Source organism: Dreissena polymorpha, chromosome 2 (genome assembly GCF_020536995.1).
Source record: "Dreissena polymorpha isolate Duluth1 chromosome 2, UMN_Dpol_1.0, whole genome shotgun sequence".
NCBI classification, from domain to species: Eukaryota; Metazoa; Mollusca; class Bivalvia; order Myida; family Dreissenidae; genus Dreissena; species Dreissena polymorpha.
This window is the reverse complement of record NC_068356.1, coordinates 131,924,656-131,942,944: the sequence shown is the minus strand read 5'-3', so window position 1 is coordinate 131,942,944 and position 18,289 is coordinate 131,924,656. Positions and strand designations below refer to the sequence as shown.

Below are 18,289 nucleotides of genomic sequence, written 5' to 3'. Positions count from 1 at the left end.
ATTGTCTCACGTTCGCGGTCAAACCGAAAAGGCGGCATTTCTTAATGTGGTTGTTAATTGACTTTAATCTACTACATTATTATTTCCCGCTGCGTAAGGGCAAAGGATAGTTGTTCACACATCTGAAGTCCAACATCGCTGAGTAAAAAATTAAAAGCAGTTTATGTTCGCACATTTAACCGACAAAGAAGTTGAGTAAAAAAAGTAAGCATATAAAAACGTCATCCTCACTAGGTTTATTATTGTCTTGTTCTAAACCCCTAGTAAACATAACGTTAAAAATAATAAGTGAATTTGAATTGAGTTCGCCATGTCAAAACTTTTTATTTATAAATGTTATAAATGAATAATGGCGTATCAACAACTACGCGTTACACACCGGTCTTAATATCAATAACGCAGTGACGTCACCATCTATGTTTAGAACGCTTACACTGAAAACACATGGCTTGTATCTAGTAACGGAAGTAGTAATGTTTAATTTGACGTTATTAGATTAAGTGTATTTCGGATATGCTTTCGAACTTATGCAATTAACGATTCAAAACAAAAAACTAACCAAAAATGCATATGTCGATAAATATCGCTTCATTTTATACATGTCCCGGAAAATCGGCAAAAGTCCCGGACAATTTAACTCAATGTCCCGGAATTGGTCTGAAAAATTATGGCATGTATGTCTAAGGGTTGGAAATAAAGCCTTTAAAATTGAATCTAGTTAGAAAGGTCTTTGATAAAATGTAACTTTCTAAGGGACTACAAATGCGTAAAAATAGTTATATAAGTGGTAAAGGGTTAAGCTACAATGTACTAGGAAGTTACTAACAGTATCAAGATCTTGTTTTTCAGGCAATGAACTAGTAATAAATCCATGTGTTTCCTTAACTTATTTAATATAATGTTGTTCATAGTGTCTTGTTTTTTGGGTCAATGAACAAGTACTGAATCCATACGTAAACTACCAGTGAGTTTTTCAGTGTCAGAATCTTGTTTTTCAGTCAATGAACAAGTACTGAATCCATACGTAAACTACCAGTGAGTTTTTCAGTGTCAGAATCTTGTTTTTCAGTCAATGAACAAGTAACGAATCAATACGTAAACTACTAGCAAGTTTTTCACAGTGAGAGAATCTTGTTTTTCAGTCAATGAACAAGTACCGAATCTATACGTAAACTACTAGGTAGTTTTTCACTGTGTCAGAATCTTATTTTTCAGTCAACGAACAAGTAACTAATCCATGTGTGGAGGCCAAGTCGTGCGGCCAGTGCATCGCAATCTCCCCCAGGTGTGGCTGGTGTGCAGATACAAACTATGATAAGACGTACAAGGACAGATGTGACCTGCTCACAAACTTCAAAGAAGAGGGGTGCTCGCCTGCAAACATATCAAATCCACAGAATAAGCTCTCATTTGTGACGGTATATTCCTTTTGATCATGTTCAGAAATAACATCAATTTATTGACTTCCAGTTTCTTTATGCGATCAAATCCTTCTGACTATATTGCACAAAAAGGTATTACAAATTTAGAACTCGTGGATTGCAATGTTTGGAGGTTAAAATATTTCTTACAAAAGTTTATTTGCCATGTGCATATTTCTTGAGCGAACTAACAGAGCAGTTTGTGATTTCCATGAAAGGTCATTTAATGGTTAAGCACTAAGAGGTTCATAAAAATTCAAATTTATCTATGCGCGTATTCAACAGGACTTGAATAATGCGGAATTCATATTATTGCTTCAAGTTTTCTCATAATTTATTCCCACTTTCAACTGGGCAATCCGTTGATAGGTGCATTATTTGTCCAGTATAAATTTGGATATTTTTTTTTGTGGCCCACTTTTTGATAAGTTTCTATTCCACTGTGCTCTTGACATTGTATTTATACTCTCATTTAATAGAGTATCTGAAATTATTAATGGATGTAACTGTTTAAATTGAATACATATATTTTAGCCCCGTTCTGGTAAAATTGGGCTTGATGCACAGTCCATACTAATCGGGGACGACACTTTCCACTTAAACTGCATTTTTTGCTAAGAAGAGACTTCCTTTGAACATAAAACACAGTAAAAGGGGAAAGTGTCAACCCTGATAAGCCATAGTGAACTGTACAGGCTAATTTGTGACGACGCTTTATACACATGTATTAAGCCCCATTTTCCCAGAACACAGCTCATTTTTATGTCCCCCACCCACTATAGTGGGGGACATATTGTTTTTGCCCTTTCTGTTGGTTGGTCTGTTGGTTTGCGCCAACTTTAACATTTGCAATAACTTTTGCAATATTGAAGATAGCAACTTGATATTTGGCATGCATATGTATCTCATGGAGCTGCACATTTTGAGTGGTGAAAGGTCAAGGTCATCCTTTAAGGTCAGAGGTCAAATATATGTGGCCAAAATCGCTAATTTTATGAATACTTTTGCAATATTGAAGATAGCAACTTGATATTTGGCATGCATGTGTATCTCATGGAGCCGCACATTTTGAGTGGTGAAAGGTCAAGTTCAAGGTCATCCTTCAAGGTCAAAGGTCAAAAAAAAAAGCGGCGCACAAGGGGACATAGTGTTTCTGACAAACACATTTCTTGTTAATTTATGTATCATGTGCTTCTTTCTCAGGACCGACCGGTCCAAGATGGATTAGCGGAGGGGGACGCCATTCAAATCCAACCCCAGTCAGTGAACATCAAGATCAGACCCAGTAAGTCGCCTTTGTCAGCTTTCACTTTTGTATCAGTAGATCAGGCCAAGTAAGGTTGTCATATCAGCTGTCACGTGTTTATCACTGTTTTGATTTCCTGCCCTTTCACCTGATTTCTTCCATTTTGAATTACTAGATTACTTAAATATGAGTCCTAACTTGAAATTTCTGTCTCAGCACTGACTGTTTCGTCTATTTTGACATTACTTGGCTCAAATGCAGTTGACTTTATGACTACATGTAATGTGTGAAACTGTTCACTTTAACTCAAAAGTCAAGGTCACAAAGATAAAATTTGGCTAAAAACAACTTCAATGTTTGTACTGTAACTTTGTCATTCAGCTTGCTATTTTAAGACAAGACGGCATTTCAATTGTAATAATAACCTTCTCTACCTCAAAGGTCAAGGTCACAGTACCTGATCAAAAGTCTAAATTGGCCATAAAACAGCTTGAAAATTCCTGTCTTAGCTTTACCTTTGACATATAGAATTAAATTATTGTTTTTAAATTATATTGGCACAAATGCTATCGATAATAAGACAATGTGTTGCAAGTTACACTCTTGTATTTTTGCTTGCGATTGACGCAATTAGAGTTGTGAGAAAACAAAAGTGGAATGTGTTGGCATCCAGGCTTTGAGGACACATTTCTTATTCATTTAAGTTTATCCTATTGTTCTCTTACTTAAGTAAGTAACCATAAGTTTTTATGCCCCCACATCTAATGATCGGGGGTATATTGGTTTGAGCCTGTCTGTCTGTCATTCTGTCCCAAAACTTTAACCTTGGTTAAAGTTTTGTGATAAGTTTTGAAATATTGAACATAGCAACTTGATATTTGGCATGCATGTGTATCTCATGGAGCTGCACTGTTTGAGTAGTGAAAGGTCAAGGTTATCCTTCAAGGTCAAAGGTAAAAAAAAAAAAGCGGCGCAAAAGGGGGCATTGTGTTTCTGACAAACACATCTCTTGTTACCTTTTATCATGTCAGTTCTTCAGCAATTGGTGTCTGAGAACTCAGGTAAGCGGTTAAGGACCATCATGGGCTTCTTGTTTATTTTCATGAAACACAGATTCTCCTGAGAAGATCGTGATGATATTCCGTCTGGTTAACCGATAAGGACCAACATTTTACTCTTTATATATTATTGGGCACCATTTTTCTCTCAACATTTTCCTGAATCACTGGTGAGCGATTAAAGACCATTTAGAGCCTCTTGTTATGTTATGTGGCACCATTTTTAACTGAACTTTTTTGTATATCCCCGGTAGGGTGGCATATGGCATTTGAACTGTCTGTTTGTCCGTCAATCGGTCCGAAAACTTTAACATTGGCCATAACGTTTGCAATCTTGAAGATAGCAACTTGATATTTGGTGTGCATGTGTATCTCATGGAGCTGCACATTTTGAGTGGTGAAAGGTCAAGGTCATCCTTCAAGGTCAAATGTCAAAAAATACAATCCAAGGGAAGTAATAAGCTTTAAAAGGGAGATAATTTCTAAACCTGCCAAATAATCTATTGAAATTTTAGTTCAAAGCGGCGCAAAAGGGGGCATTGTTTTTCTGACAAACACATCTCTTGTTAATCCACAGATAATCCCGAGAAGATCACGATGACGTTCCGCCTGGCTGAGAACTACCCCGTGGATCTCTACTACCTGATGGACCTCTCAAATTCCATGAAGGATGACAAGGAGAATCTGGCTGCACTGGGAAATAAAATTGGTATGGTGTTAACCCTTTGCATGCTGGGAAATTTGTCGTCTGCTAAAATGTCGTCTGCTGAATTTCTAAAATTAGCATTTACTTTGATATTTTACAAAGAATACTATCAGAATAGCAAATAGTTTGGATCCTGATGAGACACCACGCTTTGTGGCGTCTCATCTGGATCCAAACTGTTTGCAAAGGCCTTCAAAATTTGGTTCCAGCACTGAAAGAGTTAACTATAAGGAAATAAATTGGCATGTTAACGACTTAGAAAAAAAGGCAAGTTGTAAACGAAAATAGAAATAAAATTGGTATGTTTGTTAAAGATAAAGTATAAAATTGGTATGTTGTTAAAAAAGAAATGAAATTGGTTTGTTGATCACAAGGAAATATATTGTTATTTTGTAAACAACATCACAATAAAATTGATATGTTGTTGGCAACATGAACAAAGTAATTTTGGTATTTTTGTGAACAATAAAGAAGTAAATTAATGTGTTGTAAACATCGAAGAAATTAAATGTGGAACTTAAGATAAAAAACATTGTTCTCTTAAAGTAACATAAATTTCATGAGAACTATGTAGTGCTTCGGAAGCTGCCCGAAGCCAATCTTATGTTCACTCATAAATGCTCGGATAACATAGCCGGAAATTCACATGGAATACCGGTATATTGTGACACAAAAAAATAAAAACTAGCATTTTGTATCGCGTTAAATCAATGTTAACAGACCACATCTGGTGTTGAAATTGTGGCTATTGCTTAAAGAGAATTGATTTTTTATGTGTTTCCTTTTTTTTTCCAAATATTGTATGAGATATTCGTTGATTTTGAGTGTTTATTGGCTTTTAACAAGAAGTTTTGACACAAATGTGGTCAGAATATAAGATTAATATAAATTAGCTCCTATAAGGTCATATACCTAACTTTTGTGGTTGGCCTGAGATTTTTTTTCTTCTATGTTCTCTGAACAAGTTGTATTGAATAAGCAATGTTGGGATACTGCTGTCAAAATGTTAGTTTGTTATCCTGATATGCTTTTTATGACACCAAAAAGCCTCAGTGTTAAACATTTGTATGTTTTGCATTGAAAATAAACAAAAAATCCATGTACAGCCATTAAAACGTGTCACGAGAATCCAAAAATATTCTTAAGGTTTTTATTACGCAGAAAATAAAGTCTCTAAATGGAATTTAAAAAATAAAAACTTATAAAGAAATATTCAATGAAAACAAAACAATTAAGCATCTGTGGAACAAAATAACTTTGATATTTGGTTGGAAAGAAATATTGCTTCACTGTGAAATCGACAATGTTTGATATCAAATTAAAATGGTTTTTCAGATGAAATCCTCTCAAACAAATACAATCGCTGTTATTTTCAGAGAATTAAATATTTTCGTATGAACACAATGGAAATAATTTGTACCATAAAAAATATGTGTAAACTTAATCAATTGTGTAGCATAAGCCTGAAGCAGAATAATGGCTGCACTGTGTTAAAGGTAGAGATGTCACACTAAAGTTCACATACAAAAATGAATACAATTGTTATTCTGAAATACAATAGATTTATTCCATAATTGTTGTAACACTTTTGAATGAAATATTTTTTATCGAATTAACCTTGATGTTATTGTTGTTTCCTTCAGCTGCTGAAATGGTGAACATCACAAAGAATTTCCGTCTGGGTTTCGGCTCTTTTGTGGACAAAGTCGTGATGCCATACGTATCAACAGTTCCATCCAAGTAAATAAATTTTCTACTACAATATTATACCTGTAGTTGGGGATCATACAAGTAGTCGGCGCTTCAGATAAATATTTGTGTTTGTGGTAATGTGTGGGTAGATGAAAACAATATAGTGGTAAGATCTGATAAAACGATTCACTATAAGTAGAAGTAACATTATTATTCCTGATATAATTCTTAAAATCAACTATCATTTGAATACAGTATTCTTACAAATTAGAACACAATTGATTTTTATGTCCCCCATCACTATAGTGGGGTACATATTGTTTTTGCCCTGTCTGTTGGTTTGTTGGTTGGTTGGTTGGTTGGTTTGCCCCAACTTAAACATTTTGCCATAACTTTTGCGATATTGAAGATAGCAACTTCATATCTGGCATACATGTGTATCTCATCGAGCTGCACATTTTGAGTGGTGAAAGGTCAAGTTCATCCTTCAAGGTCAAAAGTCAAATATATAGCTTCAAAGCGGCGCAGAAGGGGACATAGTGTTTTTGACAAACACATAGCCTGTTAGACTTGTAACTGTGAGACTTTTAACTATTAATACATGTAATACATCTATTGGATCTTTTGTGCGTTTATGGAACTTTCTATTTAAAGATAACCTCTTCTAAGACTTCAGGGCCCTCAATCTATCAAATCCGCCGCCGAATTTCGGCAGCAGTCCCCCACCTGAAAAGTATACTTTTTTCCCCTTTTGGGGGGGGGGGATTCTTCCTAAAAAAAAAATTTTTTTTTTTTTTTTTTTTTTAATAGAAAGATGTGTCTCATCTCATGATTATTATATCTCAATTCTATTTCAATCTAATCTTTTGAAACATACTAAATTATGAAAAATGCAATGAACTTAGTGCAAACATGTACAAATGTAATAATGAGAGAGTAAGTAAAAAAAATCCCCCAAAAAGGGAAACGCCGCGAAAATTCCCCCTCCTGAGGGCTGCGGACCCCTTCCCCCTAAGTAGTGTGAGGGCGCTGTAAGAGAAAATCAAGTTTAGGCAAAAAGTATCGCCCCTGATAAGCCTATGTGGACTACACAGGCAAATCTTGGACTACACTTTACGCATGTACATTAAGCTCAGTTCTCCCAGGAGGATGCTCATTTAATAGTTGGTGTGTTTGTGCTCAGGTTGCAGATGCCCTGTGACGGCTGTGAACCACCGTACAGCTACAAGAATCAGCTGAAACTGGACAGGAACACAAGTCTGTTTGAGGTAGAGAAATTTAATATCATTAAAACAACTGTTTTCAATACAGTAGCAGTTCTTGACTTTGTTGACAAATAACTCACAACACACGGCATAAATTAGTGCTCTGTTCAAAGCTTAATCACCGGAAAATGGCAAAATGTGCCTTGATTTCAAGGAATTTCAAAAGTAAAACTGTAAACAATTGTTATTTTGTATCAGCTTATAAAAGTTTTGTTATTAGGATAATAATGTTTTTCTTAGGTTCTGAAGTTGTGAACTGGTACTTTTCAACTGCACTGCTTAGTTTCAGTTTTCTAAAAGTGGTTTTCGAAACATATACTTTTTGTCTAGCATTATAAAGGAATTTGGGCTGTCCCTGAACTGGCAATGCTTGAACTTGGTATTTTCCAATTTGTGGACAGGCATGACAAAACATTTCAATTTATTGATTATTTCAATGATTTTAATTTTTCTTAGCAAAACTTTCCCTCATTACCATTAAAAAATAACAATATTTAGTTTGAACCTGTTTATTTTAGCTCAATTGCATAGAAACCCTAAGACTAATTTGAAACACTATCGAGTCAACAACAACATTTGTTAAATGACTTAGTTTATCTTCATTGTATCTTGAGAGGCACCTGTCTGTTCCCTGGAAGAAGCAGCACTTGGTGTCTTGCGAAAGATCCTAAGCGTTCTTTCCAGGTGGGAAGCCAACAAGAATCTGCGATTCCAAGGCTGACACTATATCCATTTCAATTTTTGAGGCATTATTATTCATATTTCAATATTGTAGCTTCTTTGAGTGCTAATTAAGGCCTGGTATTTTATAAAATCATTCTTTGTTCTAGGAATACGTGAAAAAGGCCCGTGTGTCTGGAAATCTGGACGCGCCAGAAGGAGGCTTCGATGCCATCATGCAGGCAGTGCAGTGCAAGGTACACCTGGGGCTCGTATTTAATAAGCTCTTAGAAGAAGTCTATCTTAAGTAGAAAAACTTTAAAGTGTTCAATTTTTTAAGTGAAATGTTAATTTCTGATGTGAAATGCAGTTGTTTTGGGTTTACAGAACAGTAATATATAAAACATCAAAGCAATCATTTGAAACATTTCTATTCTAATTCCATCCCATTTTACACATTATTTAGATAACACCCCATCTGATAAAGTGTTCTTTATTCAATTAACATGCACAGTATTGTTATGTCTTTTTGTTTATTTTTTAGATGGAATAATTTGGTTTTTGGTGCAGTCTTCAGCTTTTTTCTTTTATTCACTTTTCAACTTAAGGACAAAAAAAAATGGGATAAATACAATACCATGTAATTGTTGAATACAGATGAGTGTATTTGCTTGGCATTAAAATCTGAACCACTCGCCAAGGCTTGTGGTAAAGGTTTTCTAACTCTCACTAAATAAACTTGTATGTATTCAACGCTTATGTAGTATGTTCTATGTGTAAAATAACGTTTACAAGGATTTGCCACTTGTTTATTTGTCACGTAAATAAAATAAATGTTATTGTCAGGTAGCAGTGTGTTCACATGTATTGCAAAAGATTTATTACTTTAAATTTTATCATGTATGTTGCATTTTGTACATTTAACAACACAGTCTCAAATTGGTTGGAGAGAAGTGTCCCGCAAACTTTTGCTATTCTCGACTGATGCTGGTTTTCATTTTGCTGGAGATGGAAAGGTTTGTTAGGAATGAAACATGCCCTGAATGCTGTCTCTTTATGGATTTGTACCCACAATATATGATAACCAGAATGCATTATTAACCAGAATGCATCAGTTCCCAAAATGCATTAGGTCCCAGAATGCATCGGCACTCAGTCCCAGAATGCATCAGTACTCAATGCATCAGTGCCCAGAATTATTATAGCTTGGAATCATTAAATTGACACTCACCAATATCCAATAATACATTTCAAAATTCATTTTGAAGAATAGATATTTATTGGAATTGGAATTGAAGTAAGCAATTTTAACTTAAAATATAGTTACAGTTTTAGTAAAATGTTGAACACTTTTTCAAACAAAACTTAAGGATCATGAGTGTCTAGAAGATTGTGGGCTATAATAACACTGTTATTATATTATATTATTATAACAGCAATGCAAATTAATCTGGAATGCATATTAAATCTTTCTGATCTGAACTGACAAATATGTGTCAAATGTGTGTATAACCTTCTGCTGTGTTTGATGTGACATGTATGGTTTTTTTTAAATATAAAATAATATATTTTGATATTTTTATGTCCCCCACTATAGTAGTGGGGGACATATTGTTTTTGCCCTGTCTGTTGGTCTGTCTGTTGGTCTGTTTGCGCCAACTTAAACATTTTGCAATAACTTTTGCTATATTGAAGATAGCAACTTCATATTTGGCATGCATGTGTATCTCATGAAGCTGCACATTTTGAGTGTTGAAAGGTCAAGCTCATCGTTCAAGGTCAAAGGTCAAATATATGTGGCCAAAATGGCTCATTTTATGAATACTTTTGCAATATTGAAGATAGCAACTTGATATTTGGCATGCATGTGTATCTCATGGAGCTGCACATTTTGAGTGGTGAAAGGTCAAGGTCATCCTTCAAGGTCAGAGGTCAAATATATGTGGCCCAAATCGCTTATTTTATAATTACTTTTGCAATATTGAAGATAGCAACTTGATATTTGGCATGCATGTGTATCTCATGGAGCTGCACATTTTGAGTGGTGAAAGGTCGAGGTCAGAGGTCAAATATATGTGGCCCAAATCGCTTATTTTATGAATGCTTTTTGCAATATTGAAGATAGCAACTTGATATTTGGCATGCATGTGTATCTCATGGAGCTACACATTTTGAGTGGTGAAAGGTCGAGGTCAAGGTCATCCTTCACAAGGTCAAACGTCATATAGGGGGACATTGTGTTTCACAAACACATCTTGTTTTTAATGAAATTGTAACAAGAATTCTTCATCACTGTTTAATTGAACAGAAATTATGAAACATCATGTGTATCCAATATGCACCTGATATTCTCTTTTGCGATGCACATACATGGTCACAATCAAGAAAAGCTGATTTTGTTTGTATCAGGAACCGCATTCACCAACCGATTCTTAGAATATAGTCTAAAAATACAAAACATTCTTACAACTATAATGTGAAATAAATACTTGAATGTCAAGCCTAGCATGACAGTTAACACCAATAATTATCAAATTCTTTTTTAAGAACAAAATCATAAAAATATAAGAACTATGTTAAGCTTGTAAAAATATGTGCGAATCTTAGGTATTTTTACAGTCTAATACTATTTTTTATTCTTAAGTTAGTCTAAGAATGGGTTGATGAAAATGGGCTCAGAAAACCCTTAGTTTCAGAACTTAAACTCTCCGCAGTAGTATCATCCGTACTAACAGAATTTGTATTGCAGGTACCAGTCTACTTTGTTAACACCATTCTGGCCCGTTGCCAGTCTAACGACGTAGCAACTTCCACAGATATATCTTATGGAGTGCATGAGCATGTTCTATTTAAAGCACTTGGTTGCTATGGTTACAGACTCAGATCGGTTGGCGAGACCAGTCACGTAAGATGCTTCTTTTTTCCACCGACGCCGGATTTCATTTTGCAGGAGATGGCAAGGTATTTTTTCATTGCAGAATAATTGCTGTTAATAAAACTGATTAAAAAAGTTATTTATTAATTGTTCAATCTCAGTTATTTTACCTTGTATGTATGAACGTGAAACAAATAATAATTGGGAACTGTCATTGTAAATTTAATGAAAAATAATCACGTTTTAAGTAGTTTGCTTAATTAAAAACAAACACAATGCTTCTTTAAGTAGTTGGAAATAAATTGGAAAAGCCCTTAGAGGAAATGATAAATTTAAAGTATTGAAAAAAAGTGATTTAAGTTTGGTATGAAATATGTCTGTCAACCATATGTGCATGTTAACAATTTTCTTGATGCAAGATGCAATACAATGTTGCATGGGACTGCATTCTAAAAGATGTTGTTAATCAAGATGTAATAACTGAACTAACAACTTTTACCCCTCCAGACTTACCAGATACTTGTCCCAATTTCTGTAAATTATTATCTGTATTTTTGAAGTGTCTGATTTTCCTGTATATCCATGATTATCCCTTTGCATGCTGGGAAATCTGTTGTCTGCAAAAATGTCTTCTGCTGAATTTCTAAAATTAGCATTTTCTTTGATTTTTTTTCAAAGAATACTATCAGAATAGCAAACAGTTTGGATCCTGATGAGACGCCACGTTCTGTGGCGTCTCATCTGGATTCAAACTGTTTGCAAAGGTCTTTAAAATCCAGTTCCAGCACTGGAAGAGTTATTGTCATTCTCAAATGCATTTGTAGCAACTGTACAATTTGTCACAGTTGCTGACCTTCTCTTTACATGTATCATATATAAAATATCATTTATAATACCGGTAGTAATTATGTAAGTCACTAGACATGAATTCTTAGTCTTCTTTATCCTTGTTAACGTTCATTTTATTTAAAAGAACATATATTAAAGGCGCAATATACATTATTGGTAATTTTTGCAAAAGTTTAACTGTTCGTGTTGATCATATTTTAATTTCATATATTTCATGCACAATCTACTTAGTTCATGTTAAGTATTTGTTATTTACGTTACTGAACTTTTCTGTTGATCATATTTAATCATATTTGAGGAACAATCTTTGAATGGTCAGTATTGGGAAGAATGGTTGTACTTTTCTTGTTATTATATTTAAAAGTTCATATATTCAAGACACAACTACCTTATACATTTTCGTTAATTACTGTCCTAAGTTTCTGAACATTTCTGTTGATCACTTAAAATAATGTGCATTCAAAGAAAAACATGCACCATTAATTTTATGCACTTGTAGTTTTGATGTGCTTTTTCTGTTGATTAAATGTTTAACAACATATATTATTGACACAGCAAAACATGAATATTGTTGATATTTAAAAAAAAAAAAATTTAGTTGTGATCATATATGACTGTTCATACTTTTATTATATCAAAGCCACAACATACTGTTTACATTTTCGGAAAATATTTTGCAAGTTTTTGAAAATTTCTGTTGATAAGACAAGTTGCTGTATTTTGTATGTGCGCAATTGCAGCTTGGAGGCATAGTGAAACCCAACGATGGCTCTTGCCACTTAGACGGGACAGGGAAGTACACAGAGGCAGAAAACCAGGTAAGATCATAGTAGCGGTATTGTACGAGTCTAGTTCTGGGGAATGGGGGATTAAATTCCCCCGCCTTTAATGCAAGTGCTTTACGTGTCCTCTCACATAAAACTGTGCAGTCCATATGGGCTAATCAGGGATGGCAATGTCCACTTTTATGGGTTTTTTTTGTTTGTTTTTTAAGGAAGTCTCTTTTAGACAAAAATCCATTTTAGGCAGTAAGTTTCATTCCTGATTAGCCTGTGTGAACTGCACATGCTAATCTGCAACAACACTTTAACCCTTTGAATGCTGGGAAATTTGTCGTCTGCTAAAATGTCGTCTGCTGAATTTCTAAAATTAGCATTTTCTTCGATTTTTTTCAAAGAATACTATCAGAATAGCAAACAGTTTGCAAAGGCCTTCAAAATTTGGTTCCCGCACTGAAAGGGTTAAGCCATAGGGTCCCAGAGTGCGTCTCATATTATCCCAGTACCTGTGGGTAGTGGAAGCTCTATAGGAGTCAGATTGTCTAGTTGGTCTGCCTTTATGGAAATTTTCTGAAATATTTACCAAATTTTACTGTAAATTACGTACGGCGTCAGTTTGAAGTTTGCGTTAATGTGGACGCTTGGCATGGGATAAAACAAAATGAATACAATTTCAAGCAGAGTAATGGATAACGATATCACCATATGAATTGATAGGTACAGAGTTTTAACCCATCTGGGGGAGTAGTTCACGTGATCAGTAAATAAATAACACAAGCACAAGGCACTCTATCCAATCTTGATAGGACTGGAAAGTGTAGTTAAATGATTTTGACTGGGTTGTGACAATCAAGCTTTGTTTTAATAAGTTCAAAGTGTTTTAGATAAGTCATTCAACGCTCAAAGTCACAGTTGGTACTTGATTTGTGTACATTTTCCTTAAGTACGGATTAATGGTTTCTTAAAAAAAAAAAGATAAAATTGCAACATTAATATCATTTTTCTAATCAACACTTGAAGTTTTATCTTAGTAAATGTAATATTGAAAACACATTAATTCTCAATTATGAAGTATTTGTTTGCACAAAAAAAAGAACCTCCCTATTTTTGTAAAACAAAATGATTTTTCCCATTCTGAAGGGCACCATCGCAAATACCTAAAATGTTGGGGAAAAACAGCAGTTGCAAATAACTCTCTAGAAAACACATTTGTTTACCCTCTATCCCTTTGTCAGTTCTAACCATCAGTTAGCCAAATCACGTATTAATCCCCTATCCCTTTTGCAGGACTATCCGTCCGTTAGCCAGATCTCTACGAAGATCCGCGAAAACAGCATCAACGTTATCTTCGCAGTGACAGAAGACCAGCTGAACGTGTATGAGAAACTCAGCAAGTATATTGAGGGCTCCGAGGCCACTAAACTGGCCGCCGATTCCTCCAACATCGTACAGGTCATCAAGAATAACTACCAGGTCAGTTGGGATCTATGGATGGGGCCTATCTTAGGGCTGAAATGAGAACCCATGTTATCTGCTCTATAATACCAGTAGTTAAGTTATAAATAAATGACTCAGAACTATGTTCAGGCAATAAAGAGTAACTACAAGGTAAGCGTTTAATAAATTGGTCTTTTCTTGGGGCCAAAATAGGACCCATGTTAACGGCTCCAAAATAAATAAATACCCCCCGGTTACCAGCTCGGTGTGATTTAGGGGCTAATTTAAGGGGTAAATAGGGTCCTTACTACAAAAATCCTGAGTCTTCATATTATTCTTGCTGATCTCTTTGTTCTTGTTATTCCCCGCCAGAGGCGGAGGGATATTGTTTTGGCGTTGTCCGTCCGGCCGGCACTTTTGTGTCCGGAGCCATATCTTGGAAGTGCTTTGGCGGATTTCATTGAAACTTCGTATAAGTATATATATGCATAAGAGGATGATGCAGGCCAAATGGCATTGTGCACCATCTGTTAAAAACAGAGATATGGCCCTTTGTATCTTGAAAAAATGCTTTTTACTTTAGGCACTTTTGTGTCCGGAGCCATATCTTGGAAGTGCTTTGGCGGATTTCATTGAAACTTGGTATGAGTATATATATGCATAAGAGGATGATGCACACTAAATGGCATTGTACACCATCTGTTAAAAACAGAGTTATGGCCCTTTGTATCTTGAAAAAATGCTTTTTACTATAGGCACTTTTGTGTCGGGAGCCATATCTTGGAAGAGCTTTTGCGGATTTCATTGAAACTTGGTATGAGTATATATATGCATAAGAGGATGATGCACGCCAAATGGCATTGTATACTATCTGTTAAAAACAGAGTTATGGCCCTTTGTATCTTGAACAATTGCTTTTTACTATTGGCACTTTTGTGTCCGGAGCCATATCTTGGAAGTGCTTTGGCGGATTTCATTGAAACTTGGTATGAGTATATATCCTCCGCCAGAGGCGGAGTGGATATTGTTTTGGCGCTGTCCGTCCGTCCGTCACTGTTGTGTCCGGAGCCATATCTTGGAAGTGCTTTGGCGTATTTCATTGAAACTTCTCAGAGTTTATATATATATATGCATAAGAGGATGATTCATGCCAAATGGCATTGTACACCATCTGTTAAAACAAGAGTTATGGCCCTTTGTATCTTGAAAAAATGCTTTTTACTATAGGCACTTTTGTGTCCGAAGCCATATCTTGAAAGTGCTTTGGCGGATTTAATTGAAACTTGGTATGAGTATATATCCCCTGCCAGAGGCCAGAGGCGGAGGGATATTGTTTTGGCATTGTCTGGCTGTCCGTCCGTCCCTTTTTCGTCCGGAGCCATATCTTGGAAATGCAGATGTATAATTCAAATGATTGAATGAAGTGCTTTGGCGGATTTCATTGAAACTTGGTATGAGTATATATATGGATAAGAGGATGATGCACGCCAAATGGCATTGTACACCATCTGTGAATAACAGAGTTATGGCCCTTTGTATCTTGAAAAAATGCTTTTTTGAGTGTCAAATATAATACTTTTGTGTCCAGAAGCATATAGGCGGGGGATATCAATTCAACAAATTTGCTTGTTGATTTCTGTAGTGGTTTAAACTATATGATGAGAAATTAAATCATTGAACTGGGGAATTTATGTTTTTTTGTCTTATCTTCCCAGAGAATCACATCAAAGGTGGAGATGAATACGCAGTTTGCAGAGAACATCACAGTGAAGTTTATGAGCAGCTGTAAAACTGGGTATGATCTTGCAAGTGACTTATGTTGCACCGTTGAATGTGGATAATGGGCATTATCATCTAATAATATATTCCCCTTAGTGGGAGCTGTGGGAAGAGTTTGATCAAGGCAGTTCAACCAATGCTCTTGTTTTTGCTGTTCTCCCACATTTCTGTGGAGTCCCCGAATTGGGAGATGCAGTATACATGTAACAAATGAGTCTTTTGGAAGGGAGCGCTTATATCATTTGGTGTTTCAAATTCTCACTATTGCATCACTGGGTAAGTTATGGCAGCCAAAACTGCCCTTTTAAAGGACCTTTTTTGCATTGAAAAATTGGATTCCTCATTGAATTTAATGAAATTATATAAAATACACGTGCTGTACAATAACATGTCCATGAAAAAGGAATCCGTTGCTATAGATTATATATTTTAAAAAGTGCTTTAAAAAGACTGGTGTATTCATATTTCTTCGATCGTTAGCCATTGATGCCCTATTTGATGACCACAAGTGCCTTTATTTAAAACATTCTTGTATGACAGTGGTGAAAAGATAGAGACAAAGTCCTGTGAGGGGCTCTCTATCGGTGACAGCGTAACGTTCGACATCTACGTGTCAGTGTCCGACTGCCCGGCCGAGGTCAGCAAACGCAGCCGAACGTTCTCCATCTATCCCGTCGGTCTGTCCGAAAAACTCGAGATCAGCCTTGACCTCATCTGCGAATGTGACTGCGAGAAACCGGATAAAGAGGTACGTTTAAAACTTTCTTGTCATATGACTTGCTTTACCCCACTTTAAAAGAAGATGGCAATTTTTTGTTCTTGTGAGGGGTGTTGGGTGCATCAGGCTCAGGGGTTTGATTTCTTTTGCTATCAGCTGATTTCTTCTCTTACAATGTCAAACTTATTTTACAAATAGTTATAAACTTTGATGGATCTGTATACAAATTAAGAGTTTCAATAAACCGTTTAAGGGGGTCAGGCATTTTCCTCCCATTACATGGTTCTTACATCTCACCTCTGCAAAATCAACATATGTCTGTAAGACAATTTATTTGTCCTAGACATTCTTTATTGTTAATGTGACAGCAAGAAATCAGACATGGTGGTTTCTATGTCAGTATTTGTATACATCTGTTTGCAAGTCAAACAATGCTTGCTCGACTCTCTTTTCCAACATGTTTCATCCAGTTTTCATCAGTTGTGAAGAAAGTGTAAACTGCAGTAAAATCATGATAGACATAAAAGTTTTGCAATGGTATACTAAGCAACTATCAGATTTGTTTCGATTTATTATTGAACAAATAATAAATGTGCATAATATTTGTTTGAGCATTTACATGCATTTTTCTGGTTGCTAGCTCAGTTGTTAAGAGTGTAATTTTGATTTCCGGCCATATAACTTATATGGGATTAGTCATAAAATTATTCATTATTTTTCTACCAACCTCGGGATTAACGTAACAGAAGTGTAGTACTATTAAGAGTACATTTTATTAATTAGTGACACTTATAGCAAATACAAATTCAGACCAGAATGGAGATATTACACTTGAAGCAGTTTAAAGGTATCAACTAGATATTGAACTTCCTTAGAAAACACGAGGTAGGTAGTTATATCAATAAGATGATTTTGGAAACCGTGGATAATTCATCCAAAGAAACTACAACACAAAACTTTTGTTACTCTGCAGCAATCTAAGAGTCCTTTGTGTAACGGCAACGGTACATTCGAGTGTGGACAGTGCACGTGCGACCAGGGACGATACGGCAAGAAGTGTGAATGTGATGGGTCACAGAGCACCAGCGACGAGTCCATAGCACTATGTAGAAAGTGAGTTGGCTGCAGGAAATTCTGAAAAAGTTGAGACAGAAGAGACATCAATTAAACGAAAATTTTAATTAAAGCAGAAAGTGTTGTTCATCATAAGCCTGTGGAAACTGCACAGTCTAATCTTGGACAAAACTTTGTACACATGCATTTAGCCTAGATTTTTGTTGTTCAAATTCTGAGATTGATGCCAACCAAACACTTTGTACACATGCATTTAGCCTAGATTTTTGTTGTTCAAATTCTGAGATTGATGCCAACCAAACACTTTGTACACATGCATTTAGCCTAGATTTTTGTTGTTCAAATTCTGAGATTGATGCCAACCAAACACTTTGTACACATGCATTTAGCCTGGTTTTTTGTTGTTCAAATTCTGATATTGATGCCAACCAAACACTTTGTAAACATGCATTTAGCCTAGATTTTTGTTGTTCAAATTCTGAGATTGATGCCAACCAAACACTTTGAACACATGCATTTAGCCTAGATTTTTGTTGTTCAAATTCTGAGATTGATGCCAACCAAATCTGTATGCTTTTTTTTCGGATAGAAGATCTGTTTGGTTTGACCAGTATGTAAAAATGTTTATTCCTTCAAATTTGTGGTTTAAACGAGAGGAAATAGACAGAACATTATGAGATATACCATAGAAAATGGCCTGAAAAGTATTAGCTCTGAAAGTTACATTAAA

General features: G+C 35.4%; 1 protein-coding gene across 5 annotated transcripts in view; it reads left to right on the top strand.

Annotated features, from left to right (window-relative positions):
• Nucleotides 1–18,289, top strand: part of LOC127869031 (integrin beta-PS-like) — a 52,401-nt gene that overhangs the window by 19,564 nt on the left and 14,548 nt on the right. For 3 of the 5 annotated variants that reach the window (XM_052411288.1, XM_052411285.1, XM_052411287.1), the window contains exons 3-14: nucleotides 1,216–1,418; nucleotides 2,625–2,706; nucleotides 4,303–4,434; nucleotides 6,075–6,171; nucleotides 7,307–7,391; nucleotides 8,219–8,305; nucleotides 10,926–11,009; nucleotides 12,513–12,590; nucleotides 13,839–14,024; nucleotides 15,704–15,783; nucleotides 16,308–16,515; nucleotides 17,459–17,598. In XM_052411288.1, the coding sequence (XP_052267248.1) occupies nucleotides 1,216–1,418; nucleotides 2,625–2,706; nucleotides 4,303–4,434; nucleotides 6,075–6,171; nucleotides 7,307–7,391; nucleotides 8,219–8,305; nucleotides 10,926–11,009; nucleotides 12,513–12,590; nucleotides 13,839–14,024; nucleotides 15,704–15,783; nucleotides 16,308–16,515; nucleotides 17,459–17,598 (1,462 nt within the window). Of the gene's footprint in view, nucleotides 1–1,215; nucleotides 1,419–2,624; nucleotides 2,707–4,302; nucleotides 4,435–6,074; nucleotides 6,172–7,306; nucleotides 7,392–8,218; nucleotides 8,306–8,980; nucleotides 9,065–10,925; nucleotides 11,010–12,512; nucleotides 12,591–13,838; nucleotides 14,025–15,703; nucleotides 15,784–16,307; nucleotides 16,516–17,458; nucleotides 17,599–18,289 lie in introns of all 5 variants that reach the window. The other 2 variants (XM_052411289.1, XM_052411286.1) reach the window with 1 other exon arrangement.